At 30.4% G+C, this 14,280-nt stretch overlaps 1 protein-coding gene across 1 annotated transcript; it reads right to left on the bottom strand.

The window, feature by feature from the left end:
- Window positions 1-9,994: 9,994 nt before the first annotated feature.
- LOC130665942 (uncharacterized) lies at window positions 9,995-10,654 on the bottom strand. The gene is made up of 2 exons (XM_057466570.1): window positions 10,462-10,654; window positions 9,995-10,311 (listed from the first exon to the last, which is right to left on the bottom strand). The coding sequence occupies exons 1-2, from the start codon at window positions 10,652-10,654 to the stop codon at window positions 9,995-9,997; spliced, it is 510 nt and encodes a 169-aa protein (XP_057322553.1).
- Window positions 10,655-14,280: the final 3,626 nt, after the last annotated feature.

The raw sequence follows: 14,280 nt of genomic DNA, 5'->3' as shown, positions 1-14,280 counted from the left end.
GCCAGCCCCAAAACACACACACACACACACACACACACACACACACACACACACACACACACACACACGCACGCACACACACACACACACACACACACACACACACACACACACACACACACACACACACACACACACACACACAGAAACTCGGACATCATTCTAAAAATAGTCAGAATAGCTTCCTAGGACCTCAAAACGTCGACATCTGATGAAAACTTGACTTTCGAAGATCGGGGTGAAAACTATAACTTCCCAATTTTTCGAAAATCGTCGATTTTCTTAGCGGGAAGTTAGAAATTTTTTTTTTTCGTAATTCGCCAATATTTTCGACTATACTTGATTAAATGAACTGAAATTTTCAGGAAATTTGACGGCCAACAAGCTCTTTCGATTGCTACCTTAAACGTCTAAATCGGTTCATTAGTTAAAAAGTTACAAAGAGTTTACACACACACACACACACACACACACACACACACACACACACACACACACACACACACACACACACAAACACACACATACATACATAAACTCGGAAATCATTCTGAAAATAGTCAGAATAGCTTCCTAGGACCTCAAAACGTCGACATCTGATGAAAACTCGATTTTCGAAAATCGGGGTAAAAACAATAACTTCCCGAATTTTTGAAAATTTACAGTTTTTTTAGCGGAAAGTTAAAAATCTGGGCATCGGTTGCCCCTGCAGGCCAGCCCCCAAACTTTCCGCTGTTTTCGAGCTCTAAGAGCTCGAAAACATTAGTATACATACTAGGGTGATCCAAAAAATAACAAATTTTTTTTTTTTTCTTCCAAACAGGTTCAAAAGTTTCATTTAGATAAAAAAAGACGCCTGTGAAAATTAGAGCTCTTAATATTAACATTAAGAGGTTCCTTATCGCACTTTTCTATTTTCCATAAGAATAACATGGGAAAAATTTTTTTTACGTCTTCTGATTTTTATAAGTAGCTAACGATGCGTCATAGGAATAATTGGCAGGCATATTTTCGTAGGGAATTGAATGCTCTACAAAAGAAGATTCTTATCATTTTTTGAGGAATCTATTTGTTTAAAAGTTATTTGAGGTTGAAGACGAATTCATATTAAATTTTGAGATTTTCTACTTTTCCGGCGAAACTATCAGACTTATTACAAAATACCATTGGACCTTTTTTGTAGAAAATTTTATTCCCTAAAAGTTATTTCGAATAAAGTTTTTTCGAATTCCGCATTGTTTTCTAGTTATCTTCATTTTAATGTGATGCTCATAAAAAAATAGTCTTCTGATCGATTTTAAGAGCTTGACATTAAAATAAAAATAACTAGAAAGCAATGCGGAATTCGAAAAAACTTTATTTGAAATAACTTTTAGGGAATAAAATCGTCTACAAAAAAGGTCTGGTGATATTTTGTAATAAGTCTGATAGTTTCACCGGAAAAGTAGAAAATCTCAAAATTTAATATGAATTCGACTTCAACCTCAAATAACTTTTGAACAAATAGATTCCTTAAAAAATGATAAGAATCTTTTTTTGTAGAGCATTCAATTCCCTATAAAAATATGCCTGCCATTTATTCCTATGACGCATCGTTAGCTACTTATAAAAATCAGAAGACGTAAAAAAAATTTTTCCCATGTTATTCTTATGGGAAATAGAAAAGTGCGATGAGGAACCTCTTAATGTTAATATTAAGAGCTCTAATTTTCACAGGCGTCTTTTTTTATCCAAATGAAACTTTTGAACCTGTTTAGAAGAAAAAAAAAAAAGTTTGTTATTTTTTGGATCACCCTAATACATACATCATCGAGCTCTTCGAGCTCGACAATACCTTTGCTTCCCTTCTTTATGAGCTTTTCAAGCTCAAAAGGGTTACGCTTTATGTTAAAGTTTAATAATTTAGAATCCAAAATAATGAATGAATGAGCGTTTTTTATATACACTGGTCACAGAAATTAAGAGATAGAAAAAAAATCCGAAATTTTTAGGTGATTTTCAACATGCTGTAACTCGGTGAAAAATGGTCGTATAAAAAAAATAAAAAAAGCAAATTGTAGCCTCAAGTTTCTAGTTTTCAGATCTGGACCTCAAAATTTATCATGTACGGTTCCGGAGTAATCATAAGAAAACCAACGAAAAAAAAATTTTCAAAATTTTTGCTGGTCTTTCAATACCTCTATGGGCGACAATAAATTTTTTTGAATAATCCAACTGTCTGACTTTTCTCGGAAATTTTATGCCCTTTAATTTGGTGGCCTTAAAAAGTCTCTTCGACGATTTGGCGCCGAGTTATCATTGATCAAAGCAAAAAAGTCCATTTCGGCTTTGATAATCAATAACTCCGGATGTATTGGTCGTACAGAGAATGGAAGCAGGGTTTTGAAAACTGGAAAACATTCTCTATAAGGAAAAATTAGTGGCATTTGATAGAAAAATTTTTTTTAAAGCGATATTGTTTGGTAAAAAACAGGTCAAAATTCACAAATTTAAGGATATTCGGAAATCTTGCTATAACTTTGGATCTAACGGATGAACAAAGGATATCTTCGACTTTTTTTCAACCTCAAAGTGTCCAGAAAAAACCCTGAAAATTTCAAATCGCTGCGATTTTTCTTTCTTAGTGCCCCGAAGCTTTGAATTTATCGATTTTGTCAAAAATCACCATAATTGGTAGTTTCTTGGTTTTTGTTCATTTTTTCGATTTGAAAATGTTTTTTCTACCGATAAACTTCATTTCTTCGATCAAAAAGATCGATTATCGAAAAAAAATGAAAAAAAAACAAATTTTGAAAAAATTTTTTTTTTTTCAAAATTTTTTTTTTTTTGTATCTGCAATGATTTATCATTGTCAAAAAAAATTCCTAAAGTTTTTTTTACCGCTGTAACTGCATTTGCTTTAAATGTCAACTTAACAAGCATACGCTTTGGGTAACTCTAATGCCGGCGGTAAAAAAAATTTTAGGAATTTTTTTTGACAATGATAAATCATTGCAGATACAACAAAAAAAAAATTTTGAAAAAAAAAATTTTTTAAAAAAAAAATTTTGAGAAAAAAAAAAATTTTTTTCAAAATTTGTTTTTTTCCAATTTTTTTCGATAATCGATCTTTTTGATCGAAGAAATAAAGTTTGTCGGTAGAAAAAACATTTTCAAATCGAAAAAATGAACATAAACCAAGAAACTACCAATTATGGTGATTTTTGACAAAATCGATAAATTCAAAGCTTCGGGGCTCTAAGAAAGAAAAATCGCAGCGATTTGAAATTTTCAGGGTTTTTTCTGGACACTTTGAGGTTGAAAAAAAGTCGAAGATATCCTTTGTTCATCCGTTAGATCCAAAGTTATAGCAAGATTTCCGAATATTCTTAAATTTGTGAATTTTGACCTGTTTTTTACCAAACAATATCGCTTTAAAAAAAATTTTTCTATCAAATGCCACTAATTTTTCCTTATAGAGAATGTTTTCCAGTTTTCAAAACCCTGCTTCCATTCTCTGTACGACCAATACATCCGGAGTTATTGATTATCAAAGCCGAAATGGACTTTTTTGCTTTGATCAATGATAACTCGGCGCCAAATCGTCGAAGAGACTTTTTAAGGCCACCAAATTAAAGGGCATAAAATTTCCGAGAAAAGTCAAACAGTTGGATTATTCAAAAAAATTAATCGTCGCCCATAGAGGTATTGAAAGACCAGCAAAAATTTTGAAAATTTTTTTTTCGTTGGTTTTCTTATGATTACTCCGGAACCGTACATGATAAATTTTGAGGTCCAGATCTGAAAACTAGAAACTTGAGGCTACAATTTGCTTTTTTTTATTTTTTTCATACGACCATTTTTCACCGAGTTACAGCATGTTGAAAATCACCTAAAAATTTCGGATTTTTTTTCTATCCCTTAATTTCTGTGACCAGTGTATTCACTCACAATTATGGTGAAAAATTAGCTCAAAAATAAGTATTTACGTGATACGTTGTATCTATATCGTGTAAGTATATTGTGATACGAGCAAACATGACGATTTTTAGGCAGTTACTTTCAAAGACTTATATAAAGAAGAACATATTAGTTTTGAGTAATTTTGTTCAGTAATTATGTTGTTATTCAATGGAAAAAGTAGATATCGATTTTACATTCATTATTCCGTCGACGATATCTCTCGAACGGATTATCTGATCGGGACGTTGTTGGCAGCAATTAGATGCTTTCATCGATTTTATAACGTATACTGTTTTTTAAAATCCGTGACGGAGACGCGAACAACCCCAGTACCGTATGCGGTCACCCACGTGTGTATATCAAATTTTAAATTATAAACAATAAGTACGACTCAAAATAATAATATTTAAATATTCATAAATAATGATATTAAATTCTAAATAAATAAAGTAAAGGTGTGCCTGGATCAGCTCCTCAGGCTGGATTAGTGCACGTAGGTGCCAGACCGTTTACATAAAATGGACAAAAATAATTCATCAGGGGAAAATTTGCGAGGAATGATTCGAGCAAGCAGCTTGTTCGAAGCGGATAGCAATCGAATGAAATTAAAAAAAAAGAAATAATCAGAAAATAAGCACAATTAATTATATAGAAAATAATAAAACAAATTAAATACAGTAGGAGAAAGACCCAGGAAAAATAAATACTGAGTATTTCCCCGAAAATTGTTGGCTTAAATTATTTATATAACATACCAAAATTTTTGATACAATAGTTTAATTATAAATGTAACTTATAATCATAAATAAACCTCTGAGGATAGAATCTATATAAATTCAAAAATTCAAATTTAAATTCAATAATAATAATTACTATATTATAATAATTCCCTTTCAACAAAATAAACAATTCATCAAAATTAATTAATATAAACAAAAAAAAATAATCAAAATCGTAAACCCTGGGTTATCCCTTTACAATTTATAGGGGGAGAAAGATATGGCTTACCCTCACTCTCATTTACCAATTTTCCAAATTATACTTTAGATAATATAAATTTTTTTATAGCGCAGTAATTATTGCTCTTTCAATAATCGTTTATAACCAACAATATAATATAAATTAACTGACCGCTGGGGTAAATAATGACTGTAAATTATACACAGAAAGAAAAAATATATAATAAAATTTCGGGTATACTTGTTTAAATAATAATGACAATAATCTTAAATAATAAAATAAATAATAATAATTCCGATTTTAATAATTATTATTATTGTCAAGGAATTTTTCTCTGAACGATTACGTCGTCGCCTCAGGAATTTTCTTTCCAGAGCCGGCGTATAGCTATAGATACAAGTATATATATATTAGGGTGGCGCAAAAAAACCGACTATTTTTTTTTTTTCAATCTCGCATGAACATTTGTTGGTTTACGATGTTTTAAGAAGCCTCTCCACAAATCAGCTCGATAAAAAATTTTTAAGAGGTCGCTCACGAATTTTGAAAATATCGAAAATGATCGAAAGTAGGATTTTTATTAAAAAAATTTTTTTTTTCTCGTGGCAGCAATAGTTTATATTTGTAAAATCATGACTATGCTGAAAATTTCAGCCCAAAATTTAAATATTTAAACGGCGCTCAAGAATTTTGAATGTTTCCGAGCGCAGTCTCTTGGACGTTTTTGAGCGACCCTTAAATATTAATAATAAAGCTTCTCGATTTTTTCACCATCAATTTGCATGACAATGAATGGAAATATAACCCGAGAAATAGAAATAATAAGTTATTTACATACTTTTTTATTTTTTAATTCAATTTGTAGGTTTTTTCGCTTATTCAAAACTGACCGAATTTCATTGTTTAAGACTGTTCTGTATATTTTTGGGTATGCAAAAGTTATATTTAAGTGAAATGACAACAATTGAGTTATAAAAACTAATTCAAACTATTAATTACATATTATCAGTTAATATTCGAAATTCTCGAGCGCCGTTTAAATATTTATATTTTGGGCTGAAATTTTCAGCATAGTCATGATTTTACAAATATAAACTATTGCTGCCACGAGAAAAAAAAAATTTTTTTAATAAAAATCCGAATTCCGATCATTTTCGATATTTTCAAAATTCGTGAGCGACCTCTTAAAATTTTTTTATCGAGCTGATTTGTGGAGAGGCTTCTTAAAACATCGTAAAGCAACAAATTTTCATGCGAGATTGAAAAAAAAAAAATAGTCGGTTTTTTTGCGCCACCCTAATATATATATATATATATATATATATATATATATATATCTATACAGCAAACCGCTGTAAGCACGCAATTTCTAATTTTTAATTAAATTTTAAACAAAATATATTTATTTTATTATATTCAACCCTTTATATCTGTATACATATGTATCATTCACGGGAAAAGAAATACAGAATTAATTAAATTATTCACGGGCGTGTGATGCACACACGTGAATTTTATGTCGCGAATACCAACAGCCCCCGGGGAGGTTATCAGCGATAATGCATGGGAAGAGAATACAAGAGTACTTACTCGATACTGTTTCCAAATTAATCAAAGGAGGAGAAAACAATAGAACGTTAGCACCAACACTCGGTGAATATCAATAATTTTGTTAATTAACACTACTCAACAAAATCAAGAAAATCTCAAGAACACGATTACGCAGCGTCTGCTCGTTTTGATTGTCCGTACCTTTCTAATTACTTTTTGGGCCGGCTACTTGTTGGCCACCCACGTGGCGCAACAATTGCCCTTAATTATTGTTATTATTTTCTAGCCCTGGGCCTATTTTAAATCAAATAAATAAATTATAAAAACATTTTTGCTCAACCTGAATGATACATATTAAATTAAATACATTTATTTAGTATTTATTTATGCCAAAATAATAATTTTAAACTATACGATAAATTAAATAATAATTATTTAAACTCAGGTAATCAATGTCGATATTGGAGAGGAGAATATCGATTTTCCCCTACCCTGCGGCCGGTATTTATCAGGACCTCGACACCTGGATATCAAATTTAATCAAAATAAAATATTAGATCTTCTTGGGGCATAATGTGAGCACACATTATGTCGCCCAGACATTATAAAATTATTCCTGTCAGCATATAGTTAAGAAATCTTAACGATAATTATTGTTAAATCATAAATTAAAATATTATCATACACGTGCTCTCATTCACGCCGCGCGCATGTGCCACTCCACGAGCAAACGCTGTCTCCGCACCGGCGTGGTGTCGAAATGCCCGCGTAACCATTCAAAGGTAATCATCAATATAATGTGAATTTTGTTCGAAAAATCAAGTTATAAAAAAGAAGGACTTTCTGAATAATTTTTCCGTATTTTTTTCTGAAAACTACATTCAAAAACGAAGAAATTAGTAAGAAAAAAGATTTCGTTTGGTTCATTTTTGGACAAATGCTGGGAATTCAAAAAAAATTTCTTTTGACCATAAAGCAATGAGTGTAGAAGAAATTTTCTTTGACTTCCCAGCATTTGTCCAATAATGAATCAAACGAAAACGATTTTTCACCAATTTCTTCGTTTTTGAATGTAGTTTTCAGAAAAAAGTACGAAAAAATTAATCAGAAAGTCCTTTTGTTTAACTTGATTTTTCGGACAATATTCACATTGTATTGATGATTACCATTTACATTTATTTAAAAATTTTTTTTTTTCCAAATTTAAAAGTTCTCTGAGCACTCTCAAAAATTTTAGGCATGGTGTTATGAGAAATAAGGCTAGTTGAAGAAAAATTTTTTTTTCAATTAGAAAAAAAAAATGTAAATCGAAAAAACATCACTCTGAAAGAATTTGAGGATTTGCAGAAAATGTCAAAGTTTATATAAAAAAAAAAAATTTTTTAATCAAAAATGGTAAACATTGAAAAATTTTTTATTTTTTCCAAAATCTACAAAAAAAAAACAATCAAGATAGGTTGCAATGATTTTTTTGTATTTTTTTTCGAAAAGTATATTCAAAAACAAAAATTTTGGAAAAAAAAGTCCCAATCAGTCGAATTTTGAAACAGTTATTGCTATTTTAATTAAAAAAGCCGTTTTTTTTTCAAAAATTTATAACTTTTTTTTGGTTGGATGAAAAAATTTGAAAAAATTATGAGAAACATGTTTGATGGGGTAGAAAATGAGAAAAAACTTTTAGCCAAATCTAAAGGGGTCGGGTTCAAAAGTGGTCGATTTGGCGTGGAATGCTCCAATGATATCCTTCTATTGTACCAAAATAGATATCATTAAAGCAGAGATTTAATTCTTATAAATGTTAAGAATGTTTAGTTACTAGAATGGAAAGATCGTATTATACGGACAGTAGAAAAGTTTCAATATAATTGATGAAAAAATGATCTTTTTTCTAGAAAATAGTCTTCATTGATTATATAAATGAATTACTTGAAATATTATAATTGTAATTTAAGTTTTTGCTATTAATCTTAACGAAAATATACTTGGTTCGAAAAGATAAGTATATTGATGATTCTACTCAACTGCGTCACTCTGGGTATGTATCAACCCTGCGTCGATGATGAGTGTTCTTCAAATCGTTGCCAGATTTCACAGGTATTTTAATAATATAGAACTTAATTATTTGATTGACTTGAATATACTATTCGCATCTACTCGCATTCACTAATATGTTGATATGAAAATCAAAAAACTCAAAAATTCGAAAGTTATAGAATTCCCAGGAAATTGCATAAGTTTCCTATATATGTTGAAGATTTGATGTGATAATAAGCATTTCTGGTGGCGAAGTTTAATTGTGTAGGTGTGTAATTTAAAGCTTTGTAATAATTGCTCTTATAATGAATTTAATTCGTTAAATTGAGCATTCATTCAGTTATCACCCCAAATCTCGTGTTTAAGCTAAGTCTCATTAAGGTTATTGAAAATCGTGGAGGCTATGGTGGCTACAAAGCTCAACATATTTATAATAAATCCTACAGTTGCATTAACAATGCCATAATGAACAACGAATACATCTTCCATTGAAGATATTATGTAATTGAAAGTTTATGTTTCTGTCTATCACACGCCATAACAAAATTTGCCAGTAACGTATCGTTTCGAAAATATCAGAAGTAGAAACCGTGATTATTTGTTTTTTGATAATATTAAATTTTTTAATATATGAAACTGTTTAAAAGAGTCATCTAAATTATCAAATAAAAAAATTCAAGTTTGTTACAAGAGCTTTAAGATACATCCAACAAAAAAAAACTACCCTTTATAGTTCAAAATTACTTGAGAATTATAGATTGAAAATAAATGATTTTTTTGAAAATTTAAAATATATACAAAACCTAATACTTTGAACCTAATCAACCGATCGTGCTTATCTTTAAACTTGATCTAGATTTTCGACCAAGTAATAAGTATAATAAGTATTGTTTTAATCTATTCATAATAAAAAGGTATTATCTCTAAAGGAAACGGTATATCTTGGATAAAAAGTCTAAAATTTTAAGACGATAATCAGAAAACTGTTACTTAGCGGTCACCAGAATCCGCGGGTTGAACCGTGGCTTAGGCCAACCTCTGACAAATTTTTATTTTACTGGGACAGAGCGATGGGCGAGGATTCTTGCAAAGCAAAAACCCGCACTTATTCAAACTCGGCAACGTATGTAAAAACTCACTCATTTACCTCACGGCTTATGACTTATAAATTATTTTCTTATTGATAATCAATTCATTATTGGTAACTTAATAAACAATACTTTTATAAAACTATTTAAAGATTTTACCAGTAAAATAGAATATGAATAGGATGAACAGTAATAGAGAGAGAGAGAGAGAGAGAGAGAGAGAGAGAGAGAGAAAGTAAATTAATTAATTAGAAAAGTATGGATTTATTGCCAATTATAATGATATACAGTTACTTACAATCGACGTTTCCGCAATATACAATATTAATAATGTCCTGGTATGAACGCTGGATATTTGGCAATTATCCACGTGGCTTAGCTTATCTTCAATACACTAAATTGAGTATTTTCTTTTATAATTATTTATAACGCAAGCATATCGCACCTTCAACCCATTGCATATGATTAGATTCTGCAGCAGGTGGAAGGATTCTGATTGTAGTCTCTTTACCTTTAGCTTGAAACTGTCTATATTTTTCAACTATTTGCCACTCGACTATAAATCTTTGACCTGGGGGTTGTACGTTAATGTAACCATCTGCGTTTTCATCATTTTCACTATTACTATTATAATTATTATTTTTATCATCAGCGACAACCTGTGTTGATGTTGACGGCAAAGAAGCGTGTTCCTTTTTTGCTTTTGATCTTGTTGTTATACCTCTTGATTGTACACCTGAAAATATAATTTTTAAATATTTAAAACTTACAGGTTACAAAATTTATCTTACTTTTTAACTGGTAGTAAAGTATCTCAAATTCTATTATAATTATTAAGCCGCTGACGCTGTATAAAAGGCACGTTGTTTAGCGTTGTGTAAAATACCTAAAAGTTTACGTTGTATAAAACGTCTTGACTCATCACCGTCATCGTCATCATCAGAAATGTATGTGAATTGCGGATTATCTGCTTCTTCTTCTTCTTCTTCTTCTTCTTCTTCTTCTTCTTCTGCTTCTTCTTTCTCTTCATCTTCGTCGGTGATACAGTTATCATAATATTGTTGAGTTCTTTCAGTCATCAGTGATTATTCCTCTTCAGAATCAAATTTACCAGGATCGTCCGATTCTTCATTATCTGTTGGAAACGAGACGTACGAATCGTCAGAGCTAGTAGACAAATTACGCTCACGCTGAACTCCTGTAAAATGATCTATTCTTATCGTTTCACAACCTGGGTGATAACCAAGCCACGGTGCAGCCGTTTGCGTGACATCCTAGGTGATAAAAATATAAAACAAATTCAAATATTCAAACAAATTAAAATACTTAACCAAATTAATATATTTCACAAAACTTAAAAACTCACGTCATCGGTTTCGATATTGCTATTATAGCTACTGTCTAAGTGCAATAACTCGTCACGATTGTATCGTTCTAAAATAGAATTTTTACATACTTGATAAATTAAGAAATTAAATTTATCATAAGAGGTGCGTGTACACTTACCGTAGTCCGTCAACAAATTTTGTAAACAATTAGCACCCGCTTTTCGAGTTTGAAGAATTGTTGACACAACTGTGCGTAAAACGACTGTATTGGTAGTTAGCAGCCCTTTTTTCTACGCCTTTGCTTATAAACGACATGATGAAAACATCACAAGACGCCTTAATAATCTTATTAAGCATTCCCGCGACAATTGCCACCATTTTTCAAGTCTTGTTTCTGTATAGGCTGCCCATGCGCGTAGTGATCTGTCCTTTACATAACGCACCAATTCTAAAAGGGCCGTAATGAAAGGTTTCTGATAGCGTAAATTATCAGGATTCATATTGCTATGTAAGTTGTACAACACTAGGTATCTCGTAATAAACTTAATAATTATTGAATACCCTACAGCTGCAAATAGAATCATTCTAAAGAGTAGGATACGTTGTGCTGAAGATGCTGTTTTACGCCTCACGTGTTGTTATGACTACCTTTTTATGTAAAGCTGTATGATTTCAATTTTTCCATTATTTAGCATATGTAATTTTCAAGGCCTTGTAAAATAATGGTTAAAAAGAAATTTCAAGTGTGGGTGTTTTGACACGATCTCTTAGAATGCATTTACAAATGTAATAGAAAACTCATACCCTTATACAAAATTTTAGATAAACCAGCGTAAGTTATTCAAAAGTACCAATGTATATTTTTATTTATTAATTAATTAATTTATATTATTTATCAGCCTATATACATATATCCCATGAAGTTGCGCATATTGTTAAACTAATATAGAAGCGTAAATTAAAAATGCATAGTTTGCATTTACATGTGGTGGGGTAATAAATGTGTTAAAAGTTGAAACCTTTTATAATCTACAACAGTTCTCTCCTAAAGCTTGTGACTAAATCACATCACGCTGCTTTTACAATGTCTTTATCTAAAAAACGATCTTTTAACGAAATGGCTGAGCCAAGTACCTCGCAACAAGAATACCGTGTGCTTCAGTCTTGGGAGAAATTTGATTTTTTATTGAACAGTTCATATAAATTAAACGAGTCTCGTACCAAATCTATAATTGTAGGACTCAAATTGGATACTGAAAAGTACAAATTTGTGCCGTTTATTGCTATTGTTGATGAAAAATCATGCGGAATAGTGTGTTCGTCAGAAAAGTGGCAGCAATTTACGACTGTGTTAAAAAAACTAGCTAAAAATTTTAATTTGCCTGACGCTCAATATAGAAAGCTGCCTAATGACGCGTCATCACTCGAGGGGTACATTTTTCAATATTTGACGTTGGGGTCAACCTATGGAAAAGCAAAATTATTTACCATTATGGATGTCACCAATCAACAGGCTAATGCAATGCGCAAATATGTAAGAAAAGTGACAATGCGCCAAAACACAGTGCAGAATATTTACGAGTTTGAAGATCTAATACATAGTTGTCTGAAGTATCTTCAAAAATTATGTGAGCCGTGTAATGAATGTTTGAATCAATTAATAATACCTGTTAAGGAGATAATGCCACGTATACGTCAAAATTATGGGGATATCGAGCTATCTGAGGAAATCATTGGTAAATTTGTGATTGGTGGTTTGAAAAAAGCCTGTGTAAACGAAAAAGTAAAGGGTAGCTTGGAAGCTACACACAGTTGGTTTACCGTTGATTACATGGAGTTGGTTATGCACGAATTAATATTATTTTTCACTAAAGACATTATTACCAAAGTTACGGTTTAAAATTTTGCTAGAAATTTAAAATTATGTATACAAGCGGTCATAATACTGCTTATAAATATATTTCAATATTGTCATCGTATTACTTATAGAAAGTATTTGTATTGTTAAAACATGTAACATTTTATTATTATAAGCATAAATAAACAAACCACAACCTTATATAAATATATTATTTTAGAATATTTTATAAATGTGTGTCTAAAATACTTTAAATGACACAGGTAAGTAACTTTAAATCTTTTAATAAATAAATAATACTTAATTTTAATTCTATATTATTTTAGAAAATAAGTTATTTTAAAATACTTTATAATAAGAATTTTATAATAAGTATGTCTAAAGCGATTTAAATATGATAATTTTGAATTTACATTTTATAAACTACGGTAACTTACTTTGAATTATAATTATAATTACATTTTAAATAAATGTAAAAGAAAAAATATGAAAACAATTAAAATTGGATGACGTTATGTCTATATTTTTAATAAAAATAATCACTTGGTAATTTTTAATGAAAGCCAGAATATTGTATATATGCATATATTGTTGTTTTTCAGTAACAGCAAAACGACATTCGCGATACCTCTATTATCAGCTAACACTTCGGACCTGTTATACAATTGATAATGTATCATTGCTAATTTGCGTTCAATTAATAAATCCTAACTTATCGACATACGGATAAAGCCTTTTTACCTCTGAGAAGCATTAAATAATTTAAAAGTTCAAAGCATCTGAAAATTATTCAATATTTTCAAATTTTTACCTTAAAACTAATAAATACATGTAATTTAATTTAAATAAGTTTATTGAGCCTTAAATTTTTGATTAAAGCATATATTTTATTTGAAAAATTTTTAATTTCATTAAGTAGTTCTATTAAGTTGCACAGCATACATTTAACGAGATATAAATTTGCGATGAGGTGTAATTAGAGATGCTCCCATAGAAAGATTCAGTAACTTATCAATGCATTACGCAGTATAACTTTAGCACTCTGTGTCAGAGTACGTAAAAAAGTTTAATAAAATACAAAAACTCAACAACTTTATAACGAATAAATAACTACAATGGCTGTTTTCATTGGGATGCGTTATTTTATACTCTGTCTTCTAAATCTGGAAAGACACGTAAGTTAAAATTTTAAATTCAAAATAATATTTTTGAAATGCACACTTAATAATCGACCGTGTTTAGATCCTAAAACAAGTGTACGATCTCGTTGGAGATCTTTGTTACGCACCGTATTCACCGCTTGAAGGGCTAGATATACTGAACAATATCAAAAAGCTGACGGAGTGCAACTTACCCATAGTACTGGAGCCCCTTTATCTAAGTTTGGAACGAACTAACGATGTACGCATTCAGCTGTACCTCCAAAATAAGTCGTCATATTTAAAATATAATCGTCAACATGATTATTCTGTCGACATGGACCCTATAATCGCTGTACATAACCGTATAGAGGCTATTC

This window comes from Microplitis mediator, chromosome 3 (genome assembly GCF_029852145.1).
Source record: "Microplitis mediator isolate UGA2020A chromosome 3, iyMicMedi2.1, whole genome shotgun sequence".
NCBI lineage: Eukaryota > Metazoa > Arthropoda > Insecta > Hymenoptera > Braconidae > Microplitis > Microplitis mediator.
The sequence above is the reverse complement of the archived record's forward strand: the minus strand, read 5'-3'. Positions and strand labels throughout refer to the sequence as shown.

Excerpts from the sequence above, each read along its gene's own strand:
- LOC130665942 (XM_057466570.1), bottom strand. The coding sequence starts at position 10,654 with ATGACTGAAAGAACTCAACAATATTATGATAACTGTATCACCGACGAA. Across the intron at positions 10,312-10,461 it reads TATACAACGTAAACTTTTAG|GTGTACAATCAAGAGGTATA; the intron begins GTATTTTACACA and ends TTATATTTTCAG.